Below are 25760 nucleotides of genomic sequence, written 5' to 3'. Positions count from 1 at the left end.
TTGCCTTGGCACTACTTTTCCTCTCCTGGGGTGAGAGGGCCTCCAACCAAGCCCATGTACTGCCTCCTTCTGGCTGCCCTGGGAAAGTACCACCTTCCAGAGTTCCTGCTGCAGCAAGTCTTGCTCAGGGACAACTAAACTTCCTTGGTGGTCATTGAAGATTTCGAGGCTGCCTAAATCGACAACTTTACAGGAAGTAAATTAACATCTTGCCTCTTATCATTCACTTAGAAAGTAATACCTGTGTGGTTACTCGGTGAGGATCAAAAGCCCTCTATTCCCAATCAGTGACACAAGCATTAAATGTGGGCACTTAAGCAGCGTCTGTTGCAAGGCCCCCATTCCTCACATTGCACTGCACATCCAAATGAGCCAACAAAGAATTGTGGCTGGGGAATGAGTGCCCAACCCCAGCCCACTCAAGGCAGTTGCTGTTATGAAGTGGCTGCAGCACTACCAGCCTCGTAGCTTACAACCTCCCACTGTGACACCCTTTACTTCTGTTCCTCATAAACCAAATGCCCTCAATGATCTACCACCCACCACGCAGGCAGTGTTTATAAAACCCAGGTGGCATTCTCCCAGCTGCAGCCAGCTGCTCACATTACAGTCAAACCTCATGGACCCACCTAGCACAGGGCCTGGGGAATAGTAGAGGATTGCAAATATTTATTGAATGAATGACCCATGAAAAACATCTTAAAAGTATGGCCTAGCTTCCTTCTTCTACTGGTTCAATTTATGGCTGTTTTTCTCTCACCCAAAGCCAGGATGTGCTCAGATACTATAAGCCAATTTTCATATTAGGTTAGAAAAACAGTTAGGAGGAAATTGGTTATCAACCTAAAGAGGTACATAGTTCCCTTTTATGAGAACAATGTGTTTCTTTGAAATGAACAGTTGATAAGCTGCCTGGAGTGAGGGGTGAGACTCCAAGGAAGATGTCCAAATAGCAAAAGGCCACAGATTGGTCCTAAACCATGGGGCCAGCTGCTAACTACAGGCCATTGGTCTCACTGAGTTCCTGGTGCACTTGGCCATGTGCATCTGGATGTAGGAGACATTTCAAGTTCAGGGGAATATCTAGGAGCAAGAATGAGCAGTCAGCAAGGTGTGTGCGTGCACACTTTGGATAAAATAGGTAGGTGAACAGATCACCCAGAAATGGTGAGATAAAAGGCTCTGGAGAAGGAAAATATTAAGTGAAGATAAAGCTTGTTGTAGCATGTAAGAGTAACTTCCCTCTCACACTCCCCTCTGTGAGTTTCAATGACTTTTCTGTTGAAAAGCAGGAAAGGACAGCAGTCTGCACCCATGGTCTAGGACAGCGATTTTCAACCAGTGTGCCTCAGCACACTGCTGTGCCATAAGAATTGTAAAAACATGCCATCCATACCTGTCTATTTAATCAGGGGCACTGACCTCTTTTCCCTCAGATTGTCAAATAAAAAAATAAAACAATAGCCAACACAACAATAGCCCATCTGGTGTTAATAGTTTCTCCCTATTTTTTTTTTTTGTCAGATCGGCAAAAAGTATGCTTTTTGGTGTGCCGCAGAATTTTAGCAATCAGTTTATGTGTGCCATGAGATGGAAAGGTTGAAATCACTGGTCTAGATTCTATGGCCTACCTGAGGACAGAGGGCCCATCTCAGGCTGACTTCAACCACCTTAGAAAAATGGTTCATTTCACCTTCTACCTGTAGTTGTTGGATATTGATGTTCCTTCCATCCAGTTCTTCACCCATTACAGCACATTACTCACCATTAACCCACCTCCCTCCTTCCTGAAGTCCCCTTTGGGGTGAGAGAAGTCTGTCTAAACCTCCCTGACATGAGTTCTCTTCCACCTGAGACAGGCAGTTCAACACAACCTACTCAGTGTACTAGTGAGCATACAGGAAAGGCCACTCTTTTGGGATTACGATATCTAGATGATTCACACCATCAAGTTTAAAAGTGAAATGTTGGGACAGTTTAATTTAGCTTTAGAGTCCACATGAAAATAATGAAACAACACTTTCGATAGTACATTCTAATCCTCGTGTCTCCAAGGAAACAGTCTCCTGCAGGTAACTGCACATCATTAGGCTCAAAGGTAATACACACAAATTGTTTCTACTACAAACACATACACAAACTTAACATGTGACATTATGGAGGTCTGAGATTAGGCACAACCTCTGGTGCCCTCGCTTTCTCTGTAAAATGAGGGAGTTAGACTAGGTCATTTGCAGGGTTCCTTCTAGCACTCAGAGAGCCTATATTTGGCCAATTTCTCAGTGTCATAGGTGTAGGCAATGTTTTCTAGCTAGAAGTGAGACTTGGACATGTGTGATTCTTTTGCATATTTCAGGCAAATGGAAAGGAAAGGAGTATTTACCAAGCACCTGTGAAGTACCAGGTCTTTCTCATAGAACTAATTCCTCATGTGTTTACTGCAAGGTGTATAGTATTACCCCTGCTGCAGATTAGTCAGGTCCAGGGCTTTTCCCTGATGATGACCAATGTCCTTTCCCCTTCAACTTAAGATAGTGAGTGTTCCCTGGTTTCACTGGCTTAAGAAGTTATGTCTTAGATTTATTTAGGAACTTACGGTAATTATTACTGCATCAATTGGCTACTCAAGTGACATGAGTATTTCCAAGAATCACATCAGCTACAGAGTAAATAATTGCCCTAGATGGAGTTCATGTGTTACCAAGCCCTGCTCCATGCAACCACTGAATGTTTTAATCCCCACTCCCCACCCCAGGGGACATCTGGCTATGTCTGGAGACATTTTTAGTTGTCACACTGGGGGCTGGGGGTTGCTATTTGCATTAGAGGCCAGGGATGCTGCTAATCATCACACAAGGCATAGGAGCCCAAAATGTCACAGTGTGAGAAACCTTGAGTCAACGTGCGGTAAGGATACTGGGGTACTGGCAAGGTAGGAAACAAGTTATGAAAGACAATAAAATATGGTCGTTGTCCTGGTAGAGCTCATAATCTGAGACAATACCTCCTTTATATACAGGGGTGGGCAAAAGTAGGTTAAATTATCAGCCATCATTACCTAAAAGATAAATCATAATTGAGGATACGAAATAATAACAATAAGAAGACAAATAATACAAATAAGTAATACAATAATAAATAATACAAGAATAAACTATTTTTCACGTACTCACAATTGTGAACCTACGTTTGCCCACCCCTGTAAGTTTTTTTCATCCAAATAGTCCACACAATATTTATATTTAAATACTTTTATTTTCATTTCACACAAAAAGCAACAGTGTTTGCAGTACACATGCCTTTCAGTCAGTGCTGGTCATATGCAAAACAAGTTATCAGAAGTATAAAGAAAAATAAGCTTTTTCCCTTTACAAGTAATACAACACAATTTGCATATATAATGTTTTATATATATATACACACACACACATATTATTTTCAAAAACATCCACAAAAGACAGATAATGATATAAATTTAGAATTCCACCCACAAGCTCAGATTCTAGGAATTGGAGATCTCCATAGGTGTTTTAATACAAAAATGTAATACCTTTACAAGTTTCCAAGTGATTACTTTTCAAAGTGTTTGAAAGAGACTATTCTTTACAGCGACATGGAACACTTGGCTTGAGTCAAGACAGCTGTAAGACTAAGTTTTGTCTTAATGTGCGTTTTGTTGATTAATGCAAATGCTCCAATTATTTTGGAATTCTTATTTTACACACACGCACACACACACTGGTGTATTATTGTACTAATGGTTTATATAGTTCAACTTCTGGAGCATTTCAGTCAGCTAAGCCATGACCTTTACTTTCTTTGAAGTATTTTAAATTAAAAGCTGTTCAGAAATATCACTAACTACCATGACTAACTCTAAAAAGGTGCCCCTTCTTTTTTATTTATGATCAAAGTTAAATGTGTCATGAATAAGCTCTTATTTCTTTTCTACAACAGCAGGTATAAGTAACAGCAAAGTGTAGGCTAATTTTCAACACTAGAGCCTGAGAGCTTGATGTGATAAATAAAATCTCTGAAATTTTCTAGGACTCCTATCACTCAATGTTTTAAAAATGTAATAGCAATATGGCAACTCTTCAGCATTATATTCATTATAAAGTGCACAATAAACCAATGATGCTCAGAAGCGTGAAGGAAGGAAGCAAGGGAGGAAGAAAGGGAGGAAGAGAGGGACAGAGGGTGGATTTTGCACATGTGTTTTCTTTGATACAGACAAATGTGGAGTCATATTTACTGATGAAGAGTCAATGTGATATATGCTTGAGAATGGTGAAAGCAAACATACAGGTCTGAATGTATGAAATGTATGCAAAAGCATACAGCTAATGAGGCAACACTGGCTTACATTTTTCAGTGCACTTGCAGAGAACATCTAATGGTATAGGCACTGAAGAAAAAAGGAAGGAAGAACAGGAATGATCCAGCTAGTGGAGAACTGAGGAGGAAGGTGTCGCCACACAGAAGAGCTCTGGGTAGGAAAGGACCAACTTGCCCTTCCACATACACGTGGGTGCTGAAAGATAGAAGGGCTTGTCCCACAAATTATTTTTGGGTTAGTTTTTGGGTTATAAAACTATTGCCCATTTTTTCATTCACCAGAACCATGGCAATAACTCAAAAGTTTCATTCCAAAAACCAAAATAATTTTTACTGGGTACACAAGAAAATGCTATTGATGGACTGCAACAGACTTCTGTAGATGAATAGGATTCCAGACTTAAAAGAAGCTACTCTCAAGGCACTTTTATTGGCTTACCAGTCACTGAAAGATTAACCAGCAATAAACTTTAAACATACTTTCACTTAGTACTGTCCTCTTGCCTTTCTGGGATTTCCAATGTTCAGGTCCCTTCCCACCATTTCATTCAGTTTGAATGAAAGTAGGAAAAGCGGAAACTGATTAGCCATGTCCAAGTGTCTTCTCCCATCTTATTGGCTACATGCCCACTGCCATTAGTGACATCACCACAATGCAATGCCTTCAAGTCAGAGGCAGGGACTTGGTGAAACTTTATTTTTGTTAGGTATATTCAGAGCTCTTCAAGGGACTAAGTAGTAAAGGAAAATTATTAGAAAAAAAGCAAATTCTGTATATCTGTGTATATTTACATCTTTAAAGGCATACATGCTGGAAAATAAAACAAACTAACCACAAAACAACAATTATACTAGCTACAGCTAACCGAGGAAATCTGTGGGAAAGGAGGAAATGATCTGTCAATTTATGAAACTCAATTTTCATTAGGCCCCTACATAGCCATGCAAAGGACTAAATACAAATGAAATAACAAAGAAATAAAAACATATTTATATGTATTAAAAATATTCCCCTGCTGAAAATATAAATCTCTCCAAAAGAAACAAGTCAGTAAACAACACACAACTATTCTAGTCACTATTGCCTACACAGGCAATAAGGGGCCGGGGAGGGGAGATCTGTCATACACTGATCCTCAGTTTTCATTTGTACCTATACATTCATGCAAAGGACTAGGTACAAAATCAGTAATATGTACATATATATATTAATGTTCATACCCCGCCCTTTCCCCCAACCCTACCCACCCAAATAATCCCTCCCCCTAAAAACCAAACCCAAATTATAAAACTATTGCCTGTGCCGGCAGTGAGGGAAGGGGCGTAGAGGAGATTTATCATAGGTTTGGACCTCCATGTTTCATTATGTACCTAGAGTCCCAGGAAAGGACTGAGTACTAAATGAAATAATACACAAATGTAGCAAATACTTATATACATTAAAAATGCGCGCTCGCGCGCACACACACACACACACACACACACACACCACCCCCCTATCCCTCCAAAAAAGCTCCCAAACATCTATTCTTCTACCATTGCCCACCAGGCAATGATGGAAGGGGTATAGGGAAGATATTTCATAGAATCAACCTCAACTTTCATTAAGTACCTTAACAGTCATGCAAAGAACTCGATTCAAAATGAAGTGAACAAAGAGGCAAAACATTTATATGCAATTAAAAATTTACATATCTTGCCCAAGAAGCCAATTCCCCATTAAAATCTCAAACAATAAGCAAAAAAACAAACAAAAACAAAACCCAAACCCTACAGTATTCTCATGAACACAGGCTATAGGGTAAGGGAGAAAAGATTTACTATACCTCTGGATCTGGGCCTCTGCATTACATTTGATACCTACAAGTCCAAACAAACATTTACACACACACACACACACACACACACACACAGCCAACCCAGAAATCCCCTATAACCCTGCAAGGGAAAAAAGCAAACCCCCAAACCTCTGAACAACTATACCACTAGTCATTGCCTCGACAGGCAATAAGGGAAGGGGAGAAGAGGAGGTTTTTTTTCATAGAATGAACCTTAATTTTCATCATGTACCTAAGTTGTTCTTGGAAAGGTCTAGGTACAAAATGAAATAACAAAAAAGAGCAAAAACATTTATATACATTTTTAAAAGTACATATTACCACCATCCCAGGGGAAGGAGTGGTAGAGTAAAAAAATAATCTAGGCTACTCTAAAACTATTGCCCACAGAGGCAATAAGGAAAGGGGAAAAGAGGAGATTTTCATACATCCGGACCTCCACGTCTCATTCGGTGCCTACACGTCCAAGTAAGGGACGGGGTACAGAATGCACTAACACAACACAGTAACAAACACTATATATACAGTTGTTAAAAGGATATATCTAGCCCTTAGTCCCTTCCCACCCCCCAAAACTTCAAAAAAAAACACAAACTACTTTAAAATTGTTGCCTACAGAGATAAAAAGGGAAAGGGAGAATAGGAGATTGCTATACATCCAGAACTCCATGGTTCATTAGGAACCTACATGTCCAAGTGAAGGATTGGTGCCCAATGAAAATGATAATAAGAAAGTACAAAGCATTTATCCCAATAACCACAAAAGAACCCTGAAACTAACCAAGTACTAACAGCCATTGCCCACTCGGGCAATATGAAAAGGGGAGAAGAGGGACTCATACATCCGGACCTCCATGGGTCATTAGGTACTTTCCAGTCTGGGCAACCAATGAAATAATACAACACAGTAGTAAAAACAGGTATATACAGTAAGTACACATCCCTGCCCATCTTTCCCTGCCCACCCACCCCCTCCAAACCCACTCCAACAACTACACTACTAGCCATTGCCCACATAGGCAATAAGGGAAGGGGACCAGAGGAGACTGTCATACATCCGACCTCCACATGTCATTGGGTACTTAAATGTCCTATGAGAAGGACATTGTACGAAATGAATTAATAGTACAAAGTGGTAGCAAATTTATTTAGATACAGTAAGTACATACCCCATTCTCTCCTACACCACAATACAAAGCAAACTACTCTATCAGTTACTGTCCAAAGAGGCAATAAGGAAAAAAAATCTGTCATTCTCTGAACCTGTTTCATTAAGTATATAATGTATCCATGCAAAAGAACATTTATAAAATGAAAAATAAATAAGTAGCATAGCATTTATGTACACCTGAAAGAATGATATACATCTCCCCCTATACCTAAGCCTAGATCAAAACAACAGCAACCACTACTCTATTAGCTATTATTGTCCATGCAGGCAACAAGGAAAGGGGTAAACGGGACATTTGTCCGACTTCTGGATCTCCACGCTTCATTATCCATGAGAAGGATGAACGAAATACAAAATGAAACAACACCCACAAAATAGCAGCAAAAACATTTTGTACAAAATGAAAGGATATAAAAACACATCAAAACCACCTATGTACATATTTCAAGTATATACCCCCAAGAAGCCACTGAAAGAAATCAGTCAACACTACTCTACTAGTGATTGCCCATGCCGGCAATAAGGGAAAGGGAGAAGAGGAGATTTATCATACTTCTGGACCTCCACTTTTCATTTGGTACTTACTTGCCAATACAGAGAATGAAGCACACAATACAAGAATGCAAAAAACAGCAAAATTATATACATTATTTTAAAAAATAAAAATGGGGCTGAGGGGAAGCTCTTTAAAAAGAGAGTTAATTCCAATAAAAACACTAAAAACAAAGGCAAAGGGGAGAAGAGCTACCTCATACCTAGGAAATTCAGGTCTTATTCTGCAAACTTAGCCCAGGAACTGCTATGCTTGGTGATGATACATCTCCTGAGATGCATAGGCCTTCCCGGCAGCCCAATGAAATGCAAAGGCATTATGGGAATGGTCAGCAATCTGACTGCAGATTATGGTTCCAGGTGCTTTAGTCTGAGTAGAATGTTTTTAAAATCCAACTCGGTAACAGGCTATCAGTAATCCAACAAACTCAGCACTTAATTTTCATTTCTTACTGTACAATATTCAGAAAGCATTCTATTCTGTACCCAGTAAGACTGATGCAGCTCAACATCCTCTATGTACCCAGGGCTCTTCGGCCAGCTCTTTTGTTCCTACAATGGACAAGTACAATAAAATGAAAACATGAATGGCAAAGAATATTAGAGTCAAGTGGAACCTGTGATAGCAAGAAAGTTCATGAACACTGAAACAATGACAGAGAACACTTAAATTCACTTAAAGAGATTTATGTAAATCAGTAAGATGGAAGAAGGTGCAGGCTTATGGTAGAGGATGACACTCCTTGCAGTTTAATACTTCTAATCACTTGATATTAACAGAACAAACTGGACTCCTTGGATTTCTACTTTCATAGCCTAAGTTTTGTGTTCCCACAACTCCAGATATTCCATTCTATGTGTCCTAAAGATCAAGATGTGTCTTTGACATTACATTCAAGCAGACTGTCTCTCTGCAATGAATATAATACTTGTTAAACAATTGTATCATGGACCTATGTGCTTATATAAAAAAGCATATTGTGGCTAACTGCTGTGCTTCAGTCTACTTGACTTCTCAGAAATTCAGTGGCCAAGATAAAGTTTTTGGGGAAAAACTTCAAAAGCTACAATTATACTTACTATACTACATGTTTTACTTAACCTTATGTTCCTGATTTAGGTTAATTTTTAGATGTCTCATATAGATTGATTAGCATAACAATGAAAATTACGGAATTCTGTGGGAAAACTTGAGGTAAGACCTACTAAAACTGCAAATAGTCTGAGGTGAGGCTCACAAACACAACTATAAATAGTAGGGATCCGGTTTCATGGGAATGAACGGCTTTTGAGTACAAAGATAGCAATGGTATGTGAGTTACCTCTTTCTTAGCTGAAGTTTTGATAAGGTTTTACTTATAATAATAACACACACCCCCATACCACACACACACTCTCACAGGAAAAAATGATATAATTCAGGACAAGATCTGCCATATGCAGTTAACACATGATACAGGAGCCATGTGAAGATGGGCAGATAAAACTGAAGCATCTTAACTGAATTTGAGAAGTAGCAAAATTTAAACTCTGTATCAAAGTGGAATTTAGTAATATAACATGGTAAAAAATAACAACCCAGCAACAACAAAAAACCTCAAAAGTTTAATATTCTTCCCCACTCTAGAAATATAAAAACTCACTTTCACTATCAACTAAATTATCATTCATTTACTGAAGCACAAGAGGAATAAAAACCTACAGTTACCCCAGTTTCAATAAGACATCTTCAAATGATGCTGTGATTCTCAGGATATAATGTTTTCTATTCTAAAACAGACAGATAAATATTTAGAAAATACTAAATTGGGTGAAAACATACTAGGAGTAAAGAAAGCTATATTTCAGTTTGCCAGCCTTTTAAATTTTGTTATATAAAAATATTTTCATAAAATAAAATATAGTTTTATACACAATCCCACGTTTTCACTTTACACTTGCTGAATAAAAAAAGGTGACCTTTCCCATTGTCTGATTCTGTGGAGTGTTTTTAAGTGCTTGAAAATGGGTATTATCCTCTTTTTACAAATATGTTTTCAAACACAATATAAAGTACAAGAATTATTTGGAAGAAAGCTTTTCTCCTAAGAATCAAAGAAACACCATAATCTAAATATAAGTCTGCAGAGCTCACAAAATTCAAGTACAGTATTTCTCCTTTAGAAGGAGTAAAAATGCCATACAGTTTTGGATTTCTCCTTCCTTCCCTTTCCTTCCTTCCTTCCTTCCTTCCTTCCTTCCTTCCTTCCTTCCTTCCTTTCTTCTTTCCTTCCTTCTTTTGACATTCCCTTTAATTTGCTAGTTTGGCCATGGTAAAATAAAACTATGATTTTTCAACTAAAGAAAAGTACTGTATTTGATAGTGGGGAAAAATTCAAAGCCCACCATATTCCATATGAATCAAGTTACTCCTTTCTCACATTCTCTCATTCCTTTAAGGTACTATGGTGAACTTCAAATAAAAATGTTCAATTTCTCCAAGGCCCTACTTTAAAATGTTTCTAATGTGCTACTCTATCATATAAAATGAAAAACCCACCCATGAGTATGATTCAGAGAGAAAGTGTCTAAAATCTATCATGCCAAAAGGCATCTAAAAACAACCTATATTTTTAGTAACAGTGATAAAGTAATGATAAAAGACACCAGTATAACAAAATGTTTGCCATAACTGTGAAAATACTTATTTATATAAGGTATATCTAGGGCAGGGAATGGTAGAGGTGTACAGATACGGAGAATATTGAAACTTATGAATAAAATAATTATAATTAAAGCTATCTTAGTTTGAAACATTTTCCTAAAAGATGAAAAAGAAAATGTTAAACATTGGGAAAATATAATCTTTTGGCCTTGTTATTTAGCTTTTTAATATAACAAAAATTTAAAAATTCTGTAGCACCTAGCTATTCTGCAGAAAAAAATATAATAGTTATAGTAGATCTTATTTAAAAATTTTCCAGGAAATAAAGGATTAATCAAAACCCCAAATCAAAGTAGATCTGCACACCTGAGATGAGCTCTCTACAGTTGCATGCTTCATCGACTTCACTGATTGCCATACTTTTTGAAGTGTTACCACATTCAACAACTCTATCAACAAGAAGCAACAAATGGCTCACAAACCAGCAGCCTGCAACGATGCCTGGCGGCTCTCATGGTAGGTCTTTCCTTGTTTCACTGGGCCAGTACTTTACCGATACTGAGAAATAGAACAGAATTCCAAGCCATTTTATTCCCCATTTGGGTATCTTCAAAGTATACACATTACTTGTTGTTTTTGTAGATGGTTGGCATATAAGTGAATGTAATTTTGTAATAAATAACTACGTACTGCCCAAAGATGTTTCAGAAAGACCGATGGACCCTGAGCGAACTACAACTCCTAAGAGTGCAAACAACTCAGCAGCGATCCTTGGCTTCACCTTGGCTTTTGCAAAAGTTAACAAACAGAGCCCAAGTTAACAAGCTCTCTAACGAGTGACAAAATGAGGCGCAGTTGTGCATGCTACAGCCACCACGTCAGAGTTTTAAGGTTCTTCTCCATCCACTGGATATTCAACTGAATGACTTCCAAAGCCTCCTGGACACAACGAAGCTGAAAGGTTGCCTCTGACTGATTTTCAAAGAATGCCTGGACCTGTAAGTTGCACACAGAAATATTTCAAAAGAAGAAAATAACAGTTAATCTCAGGTAACTCTGAATATCCTTTTCAAATAAACTTTCACTTAGTTCTGGCTGTGTTGATGTCTTAAAAGTAGAAACAAAAAGTATTTTAATATCCAGGGTAGTTATATCAAGTTACTAATCAAGTATGGTTAAACTGAGGTAATTTTAAAAATGCAATCTCCTTACTCCCATAAGGATGAGTTTTTCAAATATAAAATAAAATAGCGAAGTAATAGTAAGTGAGATAAAGTCTAAAGTTAGGCTTGGTGCCCAACTTTTACCCTTGAAGTTGCATTCTTCACAACAATCTCATTACCACTTAGAAACTTGGCATATAACTGGTCTTAATTACAAAATTATTTGTGTCAAGGAGACAAGGGGATATTGTTGAGAATGGAATCAGAGTTTTTCCTCACCAGAATTGTTTCTCATTGCTGTATATCCACCCTTTAGATGCATCCCAATGCAGAATCATTAGCATTGATGAAGGCAGAGGAGGGACAGGAATTGGCATGAAAAGCCACCATCTGACTTAAACTGAGCAGCCTGAGAGGAAAGGTATACCCCATCTCCGTTAGCAGCATTTTATACAACTAACCTCCGACAAATGTGCCTTCGTTGAAAACAGGTGAGTTGATCCAGCAACAATACTTTGTATGGTATAGGAACCCAGATGGAACCTGAAGAAACACAAATACAAGAGCAAAAAGAGCAAAAAGTGAGGCAGCTGTTGGTAAGCTAAGTTCCCGAGTGCAAAGGAAATGCTTTCCTGAGAGCTACGTATGCCAAGGCAGAGTCGTGTCCCTCTGCTGGGAACAGCAGCTCCAGAAGTCGGGAGAAGTCCTACATGCACTTACTGCCTGTGGGAAGGAAAGGTGGGCACAAAAGGCAGGAGCTGGCAATACCCAGATAAATTATTAACCCATTTGAAATCATAGCAAACATCCTGAAATGTAATCATTGCTTTAAAAGAAAAAAACCCTATCTGTGCTGTTTACCTGGGTGTGAGTTCTGAACTGATCCCTTGGCACTGAAGAGGCATTTTTCAACACACATAACTAAACCGCTCTTCTGATTTAGGCCGTGCCCATGCTAAGCTAAGTGACCTGGAGTTGGGCATGGCTAGGCTTGATTAGTATCCAAATGTGATTCACATTATGGAATTATGCTTACAAATGTGAAAATTTCTGAGTGTTTTGGTTAAATGTTACTGAAGCATTTTCCTCTCACAGCAAATCATAAGGCCTGTGAACCAATACAACATTGGGAATAGTTTTCAAGTGCAGAGACTGGAAACACTAGGATCTGGAATTCTGACACTTACTTCTGTACAAGCTTGTTCCAGTTCTCTTTGACGAAATCCCATGCCAGTAGGTGTCCAGGGAAATGTCGGCCCACTGTTCTTATGACAAATGACAGCTTTTGTGTTCGGATGGTATCTCCACTGAGGCTAGTTTTCATTAACCTGAAAAGCGAACAGATTTAGCTTCCAAAATAACAATTCATGATGAAGTGATGACTGAACTTAGATTAGTGCTGGTCTCCTAATTAAAGCTCTGTAGCAATTCAAGGGATATCACTTTTGGGTTAGTCTAAGATTGATTAATAGATTGAAAACTTGTCATTTTTTTTTTAAATGAAGAAAGAATTCACCAATGAGATAAGCACTTCAATATACTGTGACATAATAATACATACTTCTTGATATAGTAAAGACATTTGAGAAGTAAACCCTGGTAGAATTTATAATTCTGAAGACTTTTTTTTTTTCCTATTAAAAACCTTAGCAGAAGCCGAAACCGGTTTGGCTCAATGGATAGAGCGTCGGCCTGCGGACTGAAAGGTCCCAGGTTCGATTCCGGTCAAGGGCATGTTCCTGGGTTGCGGGCACATCCCCAGTAGGAGATGTGCAGGAGGCAGCTGATCGATGTTTCTCTCTCATCGATATTTCTAACTCTCTATCCCTCTCCCTTCCTCTCTGTAAAAAATCAATAAAATATATTTAAAAAAAAAAACAAAAAAAAAAACCTTAGCAGAAAAAAAATTGATTTTAATATAAGGTATATTATTACTCTTTAAAAACTGGGCTGTTTAAATAATATGAAAATGAAGACACATTTCAGAATATACTCTTGATATTGATAGTTATTATTTATTAATATTTCATATGTACCAGGTAATGTTTTAAATTGCTGACACAACAACACTTGAAAAAAGGTAATTATTACCTATGCCCACTCTGTAAGAAACCGAGGTTATGTAATTGCCCCAGTTACACTGCTAGTAAATACTGCAGCCTGGCATCTGAACACAAGCAGTTCTCATCTACTGCGCTATGAAATCTGTGTATATAGAGAAAACACATTTCCCCCCCAAAATGCAGCAATACTTTTTAAAAAATATATTTTATTGATTTTTTACAGAGAGGAAGGGAGAGGGACAGAGAGTTAGAGACATTGATGAGAGAGAAACATCGATCAGCTGCCTCTTGCACACCCCACACTGGGGATGTGCCCGCAAAAAAGTACATGCCCTTGACCGGACTCGAACCTGGGACCCTTGAGTCCGCAGGCTGATGCTCTATCCACTGAGCCAAACCGGTCAGGGCGCAGCAATAGTTTTAATAGAAAGAAAACCCAAGTGCTCATCAAGCTGTGATGGGTTAAACAAATTGTGATGGAGCCCTACTATGGAATGCTATGCACCCATGCAAACAAATGAAGTAGGCTTCATGAACTGACACGGCAAATCTCAGAGAAGATTATTGGCTGAAAGGACCATCACAAAACACTGGGGATAGTATAAACTATCCTAATATATATAAAAAGCCAGGTGCCGTCACCACTGGACAGATAACCAAACAGCAGGCTAGGGAGCTGAGGGAGTGGGAGCTGTGGGCCCAAATGACCAAAGGGCAGGTCTGGCTTTCACGGCATGGCGGAGCAGGGCTGTGGAGGCTGAGGAGCCTCGGGGCAGGGGGCTGTGAGCATGGAGCTTCCCGGGGTGGCAGAGGTGGAGAAGCATTGCGGGGCAGGGGCGGCGGACTCAAGGTGGAGGAGCGGGGCGGGGGCTGTCAGTATGGAGCTTCGCAGGGCTGTGGCTGAGGCGGAGGAGTGTCACAGGGCGGTGGCTGAGGCGGAGGAGTGTCACAGGGCGGTGGAGGCGGGCAGGGGTTGTGATCATGGAGCTTTGCGGGGCAATGAAGGAGGGTTGCAGGGCAGGGGCGGCTGATGCCAAGGAGCTTCGCAGGGCGGGGGCTGTGAGCTTGGAGGTTCACGGGTCAGGGGCCACGGAGGTGGAGGAGCGATGCTGGGCGGCAGACATGGCCCTGATAGCAGCTAGGCCTAGGGATTCTAACTGCACACGATTTAATCGTGCGCTGGGCCTCTAGTGTTGATATATAAATATACAGACCAGGATTGACACTGTTAGCAGAGAGAACAATAATGGAAGTAAGGATCCTATGAGAGAATCATATGAGAGATACTTTCATGTTTTATTCCATTTTCTTAGATATTGTTTAAATACTTTATAATGGGAATTTATTAGTGTGTTATTTGTTTAAAACAAAATTATTACCAATTTAGAACAAACTTTTCTCTGCTTGGATCAGAGGCTGGCTACTACGTTAAGGAAAATAATTATTTACAGCACATCCTTTGGAAAGTAGGTGTGGGCCGGTGCTGATGACATCTCTGGGACACTCTTAGGATTTATCTGAGTACATTTATACAAGAGAAGCAGTGACACATCAATGCCTCCCTCTGACCTTCCCAGCGCTGACCCTCAAGCTCCTTTCATATTTCCCTTGGATCCCGGTGCTCCTCTGCCCCACCACTGCTGGCTCCTGGGTCAGGAGGCCCTGCTCACTGCCCTTCTTTCGCCTGTGAAACTCCCATTTCCAGGTTTTGTCAGGTCAATATTAGAAAGAAAATGTCTGACAAGTTCATATGAAAGTAGAGCCTATACACTTTTACATAATACCTTTTTCTGTAGTGTTTGCATTTTCAAAATGACAGCTTGGACAGAGCAATGCCTTGACCAGAAGAATGAAGTACTAACTGTGGAATGAAGACAACATGCCAAGGGGGCGAAGCCATGTTTAAGCAGAAAGTAGGTGGGTGCTGGGATTCTGGGCAAAGCACCTTCTGCCTATCGGTCCAGTTCCTGAACTGAAAGCCAGCACATGCGGGCTCCTTACCCCATTGACCAAGTCAGGTCTGGCCTGCGAGTAAAAGAAGGAAAAGGGAGATCCCAGAGGAAATGAGCTCTCCACCCGTGCAGCACAATGCTTTCATACTTTTGGTTTCTACATGTCCTATTCCTTGGTTGGTTTCATACCAGTAAAGTTTCCGTACATCCTCTGAGCTGGCAAGAGCTTCAAGTATTTTATTCTTCTCTGCTTCAGAGCCTATAGAGATGTACTTGCTTAAGAGGAACGACCAGCCGCTCTCAGTCCTTGCTCCGACTTTGAACACAGCAGTCATGACATCAGTAGGTAGGCTGTAAGAGAGGTACTCAAATGTGAGAACAAAAACATCCTAAATTCAAAGGTAAGGAAATGACTAGTGGTGATATTTTAGGGGTCAGAGCAGTACAAAAGAGTCTTCACTGTACAACTAACCAATAGTGAAAAAAATAGTTAATTTAGTGGCTGCTACTTTCCTAGTTGGTGGGACTAGAAGAAATATGACTTTAATTTAATACAATAACTATTTGCTGAGCATCCACAAAGAACCAAGCAGGTGACTGGCTGGATAATGGAGAGGGGAAGAAAGAGACGCAATCTCTGCCTCTAGGAACTCGCAGGCTATCACAAAGTACAGAACAAGAAATATATTCATTACAATACAGTGTGTTAAGTTCCATGGTAGATATATGGAGCGAGGGATGAGAAGAGGGGAGGGAACATAGTTTTCTGTCATTATTAAAATCTCTTTATCTGTCATTATTAAAATCTCTTGAATCTTTTTCCATAATGCCCAATAGGGAACCTAGAGAGAACCGATCATCATCAAACTGTTTTTACTAATTGCTAACTCCACCTGCTATGTTTTATTCCTAAATTAAAAGAGACTCTTTGACACCTCACACCCATTAGGATGGTTGCTATAAAACACACACAGACACACACACACACACACACACACACACAACCCAGAAAATAACAAGTATTGGTGAGGATGTGGAGAAATTGGAAGGAACCCTGGTGCATTGTTGGCGGGAATGTAAAATGGTGTAGCTGCTATGGGAAATAGTGTGTCAGTTTCTCAAAATATTAAAAATAGAACGACCATATGATCCAGCAATCCTACTTCTGGGTATATATTTGAAATAACTGAAAGCAGGGCTTCAAAAACATATATGTACATCCATGTTCATAGCAGCATTATTGGTAAGAGCCAAAAGGTGGAAGAAACCCAAATATCTATTAGTGAATGAATGGGTAAGCAAAATGTGGTATATACATACAATGGATTGATTATTCAGCCTTAAAAAGGAAGAAAATTCTGACACATACCACAACATGGATAAAGCCTGAGGACATGTTAAGTGAAACAGCCAGTCACAGAAAAACAAATACTGTATGATTTCACATAAATGAGGCATTTAGAGCAGTACAAACTCATAAAATAGAAAGGAGAACGGTAGTTTCCAGGGGCTTGGGGGAAAGGGAAGGCAGGGACTTATTTGGGTAAGAAGTTTTGGTTTTGCAAGATAAAGTTCTGGAGATTTGTTGCACAACGAGGTGAATATGCTTATACTACCAACTTGTACATTTAAAATTTGTTAAGATAGGAAATTTTATGTTACATGTAATTTGCCACAAGAAAAAAAAAAGGCTTATTTGAGAACATAAGTGCCTAGAGTTCACACACATTAACACTCAGTTTTATAACATGTATGACCCAGGATGAAAAGATCCTGCTTTTAGTACATGATGTGAAGTAAAGAGGAGGAAGAGAGTTCATCTGAGTAAAAGCACACCTCACCTTAGAGTTCCATTGGATGCAACCCACTCGTCAAACAGCTTCAAGGCAGTAGTGCTGCAGTTCTCTAGGTTGTGGATGCAGGCAAATTCTAGCAAGGCTGACCGCAACTCTCGAGCAGATGGGGAGCCATCATCAGTCCAATTTTGCTGCTGAATTTGGCTTTGAAGCAATTTAGATACCCTGGCCTAGAGAGACAAAATAGATTACAATGGAATAATAATAATTAGGAGGACCAGGAAAATCAGGACAACTAGATCTCTTTTTCCCAACATTTACCCAAGAAGAAAAAGAGGGAGAGGGACAGAGATATTACTTATTAAATATCAACTGCCCACAAATAGCTGAGATGAACCATTCAATGACACAGTTTATACAAAAGGCTGCTATAGCCAACAGGGACTTTTAATGACATAACACAGAAAGAATTAATGGCTTCTCTGCAGTAAGGAACCTTTCTCCAGTGTATACTCAGCAAGAAGTTATTTTCCTGACCCAAAGTACCAACTGCTAGAAGGAAGTTGGAACTTCCTGACCACGTGACTTTAGAATTCATAAATCCAAAAAGCAGTGTGAGAGAAAAATATAGTTCTTTACTGTTTAAATGTTTCTAAATCTAATATTAAATAAATACTTCAAATATTGATGCTGTAACAAATTAATCTAATTAGTGAGAAAATGAGTACTGTAGGAAAGTATAGTTGTTTATTGTTATTTTCTCTCCCAATATTTATAAAAAAAATTCTGAACCTACAGAAAAGCTACAAGAATAGTACAATAAACACCCATATGCTAGATTCACTGTTTTTTAATACTCTTACATTGGCTTTGTTTCTATGTGCATGTAACACACATATATATTTTTATGGTTTTAGCTGAACCATGAGAGTAAGTTACAGATATTATGATATTTCATTTATAAATACTTTAGCATGCAACTCCCAGAAATAAGAACATTCTCTATTATCACTCTGAAAGAAATTCAGTTATTCAGTAATACTATCCACTATTTCAGTCCACTGTTAATAGTTTCTTCTGAATAAAATGTCATTCTTAAATGTATACTTATGGTATTAAGAAATCAATATAGCTATTTCTTTTTCATCTCTCCCACAACAAAAGTGTAAAAGCTGTTCATAGTATATGGAAATATTTCAATGTTGCCAGCTGTGGTACATGGGGAGGGGTGAGGACACACGGGTTTTAAAAAAATCATCATATAAAATATGCATGCATGAATGCTACTAAAAGGAACACAAATTTTAATATAAAATGCTTAGAGGTATTTTTAAAAAAACCTCATGGCTGTAAATAAGAAGAAACAAAATCAAAAAAATTTACAGCCACATACTGCCCGCAGGGTCTAGGGCAAGGGCAGTTCTTCTTTCCACTGGTTCTTCTTTAACAGCATCACCCTTATCACGTCTCATCTCAAGTAGTCAAGTACCACAGATGACCACATACAAAAACTCAACCCCAGAAAAGTAGTTCAAGTTCTTCATAGAGCATTATATTCTTACAGAGCACCATTGTCAATACTTAAAATGAATCCTAGGCAGAGACTTGTAAACTGCGAGGCTATTTTCTCAGAAGACCTCTGAATAAATCTCTTGTGGAACTATGAGAATGGAATCAAGAATCCGTGCAAGGAGGACTCAAAGTGTGTGATGACATGATAACTTGCTATTGTTTGCTTGCTTCAAAAGTAATAAAAAGGAGAACAGACACCTTGTGGAATGTCTGAGTAAGCTTGTGAGTCATTGGGAGGATGTGAAGTGGAAACATAAAAGCGATGCAGACCCTCCTGGATACACATGACCACTTTGGTACATGCTGTCTTCACTGGCCTGACCTCAACAGTATCACAATAGAAAACCATCCCAAGTGACTGAAGCAAAAAAGAAACTTAAAAGCTACTCATAACTGTCAAATAAAAACAAAGAAGGGATGAGAAAGAAAAAAAAGTCACATGCTTGAAATACTATTTTAAAGAGTTCAGTGGAGCCTGGCTGGTGTGGCTCAGTGGTTGAGCATCGACCCATGAACCAGGAGGTCATGGTTCGATTCCCTATCAGGGCACATGCTCGGGTCACAGGCTCAATCCCCAGTAGGGCACGTGCAGGAGGCAGCCCTTCAATGATTCTCTCTCATCATTGATGTTTCTATCTCTCCCCCCTTCTCTCTTCCTATCTCTGAAATAAAAAACATTAAAAAAAAGTTCAGCAGAGAAAAATGCCAATGCTCCTTGAGAATTAACTAAAACATAAAGAAGCCAGTACAAAAAAATGTCGTTGGAAAGGACTTGAGGCAAGAGGAGCATGAACCTTGAATAGGCTAATTCCAGAGCAGTTACTCCATCGGAATTACATGGCGAAATTTTACTAGTTATTCCCTGTTCATCAAGAGGAATACCAAATAGTTGATTTGAAATATATTTCAAATGATAACATAATAGAGTAAAAGTAAAATATTTCCTTTTTAAAAAAGAATTAATTCTTTTTTAGAAAATTTCAGGTTATATTTTTAGTATTAACAAACCATAACAAGTGCTTTGAATTACCTTTGCCTTCTACAAATAAAATTAAAACTATTTTTTCCATGGTTCTAAATTAATTTTTAAAATTTAAACTCATTAAACATTAGAATCCCATCCTCTGATTCCATAAAATGAAAATGGCAAATGGGGAGAGGGAATGTAGATGCTACGCACAATTTAAAGAGTTAAACCTTTTGAATATTTTTCTCCTCTGACACTTAAGTAGGGTTATACAAATTACAAACATTGGATATGTAATACAATACAACAACAACATAAAATGATTTAAAAAATAAAACAAGGATAGATGCTGGCACTTATGCTATGTATTACATTTTGATTTACTACTTTAATTTTACACTGATATGCTCAGGGAGTTCTTTGGTGGGTCAACTGAGCTTCTTAAAAGTGAAGTGTCAGCCTCTATTGCAAAAGGTTATCCCACCAATCCCTCATACATACAAGAATGACAGACTTATAAGTGATGAGACAGGAATACAGCTAGGATCAGATGTTAACATCATATGTGAACAATCTAACACAATTCAAGTGTGCCTCCAGCCCCTACCCACCACAACACCACAGCATACATCACAAAATGTGATATATGGGTATGTGCTACGTAGGTATGTGCAGCCTATACAACAAAATGACCAATAAATGTACATTCTGCTCTGGCGACAATGACATAAAAATTAGACACCAGTCCTAATCATAAATACTACTGAAGATTGGATGCAAAGACTCAGAAATGTCTGCCATTCCAATCTACGACTACAGTGGGTCAGATTTCATATTTTGAGAGTTTTGATGCTACAAGAATGTCCTAAAATTTGAATAAGAATTTTAAAGAGACAGTTTCTCCCTCTGGATGAACTGAAACTAACCTTTTAACTAACCATCAAGCGTATGCACTCTCCAGCAGTAAAAGGGCCTGTGGTCTTCCAAACACATACTCAGCCTCCCGTCCTCGCCTTCTGGACCCCACTCTGAAGTATGTTCTTAATAAACACATACCTGCCCAGCACACTGGAAGTCATCATCAGGAATAAAGATGCAGTTACTTGATTAGGAAAATATTCAAAAGGCTTAACTCCTTGAATTGTGTTTCGCATCTATAGTCTCAGCACAGGGCTAGCTTGAGGTAAGTTATCAAGTGCTTCCTGACACTGGGCCTCAACAGAGTTAAGGTGAGAGGCAGAGGAAGAGTAGCTTCTGGGCAGCTTCAGAGTAGATAGATATTCCGCCTTCTCTTAGAGTACATTCAGTACCAACACTGTTCTTTAATACCGAAAAGTGAGTAACATATACTAATACGGCTACCTATACTGGGTTGAATAGTATGCCCCCAAAAGTCATGTCTGACTGGAACCTGTGTCTGTGGCCTTATTTGGGACCAGGATTTTTGCAGATGTAAATAAATTAAGAGGAGGTCATACTGGATTATAGTGGGCCCAAACCTAATGATGGGTGCCCTTGCAAGAGGAAATTCAGACAAAGAAACACAGGAAGCATGCCATGTGAAGACAGAGGCAGAGATTGTAGTAACACAATTACAACCTAAGGAATGCCAAGGATTGCTAGCAAGCCCCTGAAGCTGAGAGAGACACATGGAATAGATTCTCCCTCGGAAGAAACAAAACTTACCCTAATAACACTCTGATTTAAGGCTTCCAGAACTGTGAGAAAATAAAGTTCTGTTGTTTTAAGACACCCAGTTTGTAATAATTTATTACGATGGCCCTAGGAAACTAATATATTAACCCAAATAGTGTTGATTTGATATGGCACTAATAACCCCAAAGTAGTTATAGAAATTCTATAATAAAAAATGTATACAATGAAGTACACTGGTGCTGGATCACTTAGATATCCATATTGAAAAGAAAGTAATATTTATGTTTACCTCACACTATATACAAAAACCAATTCCAAATGGATCATAAATCTAAATATAAAAGGTAAAAAAAAGTTTTCAGAGGAAAACTTAGGAGAATATATTGGACTAGGCAGATTTCATACCTTAAAATTAAGAATTTATGTTAATTAAAAAAATCATTAAGAAAGTGAAAAAGCAAGCCAGAGTAGGAGAAGCTATTTAGAAGATATTTGCAAATATACATGATAAACAAAGGACTCAGAAATAGAATATATAAAGAAGTCTTTAAAAAAAAAAGAAATCTCACTTACTCGAGGAGACCAAGATGGCGGCGTAGGTAAACACCGGAGACCGCTGCCGCAAACAACCATTTCAAAAATACAACTAAAAGACTGAACGGACATCACCCAGAACCACAGGAAGGCTGGCTGAAGAGAGACTCTACAACTAGAAGGAAAGAGAACAGCAAATCGAGGCTCAGAGGCGGCGCAGTGTGGAAAATACAAAGGTACCGAGGTGCGCGCGCAAAGCGGGCTGGTGGCTGAGGGCGCGGTTGTCGTTTTCTGCCGGGAGTGAGTCTCAGACTCTGGGCTCCAGATCCGGGCGAGTCTCTAGGGACCCAGACTCAAACGGGAGAAGCGGGATTATCCGGCATCAGTTGGAACCTGAGGGCAGCTTTCTCTCCGAAGTTTGCAGCGGCTGCCGGGGTTCTGAGAAGCAGAGCCTCTGGGAACAGGACTGAGCGTGGCCATAACTGCTCCCTCCGCCCGCCCTGTGGATCCCGCCCCGCCCAAAGCCTGCACACAGCCATTTGCCGATCGCCTCAGGCAAAGGCTGGATTAGCGCCTCCCCAGAAGGCAGATGTTTTCCGTACAGCTGATTCCTATAGCCAGCCGGCTTGGGGGTCAAATCCCTCTAGTGTTAACTACAACAATTAAGGCTTGGCTAGAACAAGACTGCGCACAGAGACCACAAGGGGGTGCACCAAGAAAGCATAAAAGATGCGGAGACAAAGAAACATGACAGAAATGGAGGATATGGAGCTAAGAATCGCAATTTTGAGGGCTTGCCATAAATTTGTGCAGAGCCTCACGAAAACTAATGAGACCCTCGATGCTACGATAAAGAAATTAGAAAGTAAGCATACACGGACTGAAATAAAGAATATTATACCCAATAGCAGACCAGAGGAGTACAATAATCAAACCAAAGATTCGACAAAAAACACCCAATTGGAAAAGCAAAATGAAAAAAGAATCCAAAAGTGTGAAGATAGTGTAAGGAGCCTCTGGGACAGCTTTAAGCGGACTAATATCAGAGTCATTGGAGTGCCAGAAGATGAGAGACAGCAAGATATTGAAAACCTATTTCAAGAAATAATGGCAGAAAACTTCCCCCACCTGGAGAAAGAAATGGACTTACAGGTCCAAGAAGCGCAGAGAACCCCAAACAAAAGGAATCCAAAGAGGACCACACCAAGACACATCATCATTAAAATGCCAAGAGCAAAAGACAAAGAGAAAATCTTAAAAGCAGCAAGAGAAAGAGGCTTAATTACCTACAAGGGAATACCCATACGACTGTCAGCTGATTTCTCAACAGAAACTTTGCAGGCCAGAAGGGAAAAGCAGCAAGAGAAAGAGGCTTAATTACCTACAAGGGAATACCCATACGACTGTCAGCTGATTTCTCAACAGAAACTTTGCAGGCCAGAAGGGAATGGCAAGAAATATTCAAAGTGCTGAATACCAAGAACCTACAACCAAGATTACTTTATCCAGCAAAGCTATCATTCAGAATTGAAAGTCAGATAAAGAGCTTCACAGATAAGGAAAAGCTAAAGGAGTTCATCACCGCCAAACCAGTATTATATGAAATGCTGAAAGGTATCCTTTAAGAAGAGGAAGAAGAAGAAAAAGGTAAAGATACAAATTATGAACAACAAACATGCATCTATCAACAAATGAATCTAAGAATCAAGTGAATAAATAACCTGATGTACAGAATGAACTGGTGATTATAATAGAATCAGGGACATAGAAAGGGAATAGACTGACTATTCTTGGGGGAAAAAGGGGTGTGGGAGATGCGGGAAGTGACTGGACAAAAATCATGCACCTATGGATGAACACAGTGGGTGGGGAATGAGGGGGGAGGGTGGGGTGGGAGCTGGAAGGAGGGGAGTTATGGGGGGAAAAAAGAGGAACAAATGTAATAATCTGAACAATAAAGATTTAATTAAAAAAAAAATCAAAAAAAAAAAAAAAAAAAAAAAAAAAAAGAAATCTTACATATCAATAAGAAAAAGGCAGACAATCCAATAGAAAAACAAATGAAAGACTTGGGTTCAAGAGAGACTATCCAGCCCTGGCCGGGTGGCTTAGTTGGTTGGAGCATCATTCCATACACCAGAAGGTGATGGGCTTGATTCCCAGTCAGGGCACATACCCGGGTTGCAGGTTTGACCCCTGGTTGGAGTGGGTGCAGGAGACAATTGATCAATGTTTCTCTCTCACATCGGTTTCTCTCTCTTTCCCTTCCTCTCTCTAAAATTCAATTTAAAAAAGAGAGAGAATACCCAATGGTCAATTAACATATCAAAAGGAATTCATCTTCACTTAGGGCAGTGGTTCTCAACCTTCCTAATGCCGCGACCCTTTAATACAATTCCTCATGTTGTGGTGACCCCCAATTTCATTGTTACCAATTGAACATAATTAAAGCATAGTGATTAATCACAAAAACAATATGTAATTATATATGTGTTTTCCAATGGTCTTAGGCGACCCCTGTGAAAGGGTTGTTCGACCCCCAAAGGGGTCACAACCCACAGGTTGAGAACCGCTGACTTAGGGAAATATAAATTAAAGCCAAAATTACAATACTATGGTGCACCCATCCAAATGGCTAAAAGAAAAAGGTTACTATTAATATAAGTGTTGACAAATAATAGATCCAGAATAGATCTTGAATTCTCATACACTGCTGATGGAGTGTTAAATTGGTGTAACTCTGAAAAATGATTTGGTAGTACAGCATTAACCATGCATATGTTTTGATTCAGCAATTCCATTTTCCAGACACATACCCCATAGAAACACATCAAAGACATGTATAAGAATATTCATAGCAACACTGTTTATAATAGCTCCAAACTCCAAACAACCCAAATGTCCATCTACAGTAGCTGAACTGGCTAACAAATGGCCAATCTACACTAATAAAAGAGAAACATGGTAATTAGCGTACGACCGCTACCCTTCCCATTGGCTAATCAGGGCGATATGCAAATTAACTGTCAGCCAAGATGGCGGCTGGCAGCCAGGCAGCTGGAAGAGGAACATGAGGCTTGCTTGCTCCAGTGACGGAGGAAGCCGAGGTTCCCCGCTTGCTGCCGCCTGGCTCTGAGCTCCTGAAGGAACAGCTCTAAAAGATACAATGTTTCAATTACAGAAGCTAAAAGATGGTGGTTAATTTGCATATACCAGTTGCAAGGGAAGACTGAGGACAACATGGAGGCCAGGAGGTACAGAAGGGAGCTAAGTAGAGGCCTCGAGGACAGAAATGGAGCCAAGGCTGCGGAGGTGGGAGTTGGGAGGTTGGAGGGAAAGCCCAGCCACAGCGGCTTCGAGGAGGGGCAGCGGCTTGGAGGGGAATCGGCAGCGCCTGGGAGCGGGAGGGGAAACCCAGCAGGAGTGGCTGGAAAACCCGCCACAGCGCCTGGGAGCTGAGCGGAAACCCAGCAGGAGTGGCTGGAAGCTGAGGGGAAACCCGCCACGGTGCCTG

General features: G+C 39.6%; 1 protein-coding gene across 2 annotated transcripts in view; it reads right to left on the bottom strand.

Annotated features, from left to right (window-relative positions):
* Positions 1–3235: 3235 nt before the first annotated feature.
* Positions 3236–25760, bottom strand: part of LNPEP (leucyl and cystinyl aminopeptidase) — a 102516-nt gene continuing 79991 nt past the window's right edge. For both annotated transcript variants that reach the window (XM_070412374.1, XM_070412373.1), the window contains exons 14-18: positions 17563–17747; positions 15911–16072; positions 12894–13034; positions 12168–12249; positions 3236–11539 (exon numbers count right to left, since the gene is read on the bottom strand). In XM_070412374.1, the coding sequence (XP_070268475.1) occupies positions 11408–11539; positions 12168–12249; positions 12894–13034; positions 15911–16072; positions 17563–17747 (702 nt within the window). In that variant the 3' untranslated portion in view covers positions 3236–11407. The remainder of the gene's footprint in view (positions 11540–12167; positions 12250–12893; positions 13035–15910; positions 16073–17562; positions 17748–25760) is intronic.

The sequence above is a fragment of the Myotis yumanensis genome, unplaced genomic scaffold (assembly GCF_028538775.1).
Source record: "Myotis yumanensis isolate MYYU_CA2020_CCGP unplaced genomic scaffold, mMyoYum1.0.hap1 SCAF_4, whole genome shotgun sequence".
NCBI classification, from domain to species: domain Eukaryota; kingdom Metazoa; phylum Chordata; class Mammalia; order Chiroptera; family Vespertilionidae; genus Myotis; species Myotis yumanensis.
This window is presented reverse-complemented; position numbering and strand designations above follow the sequence as displayed.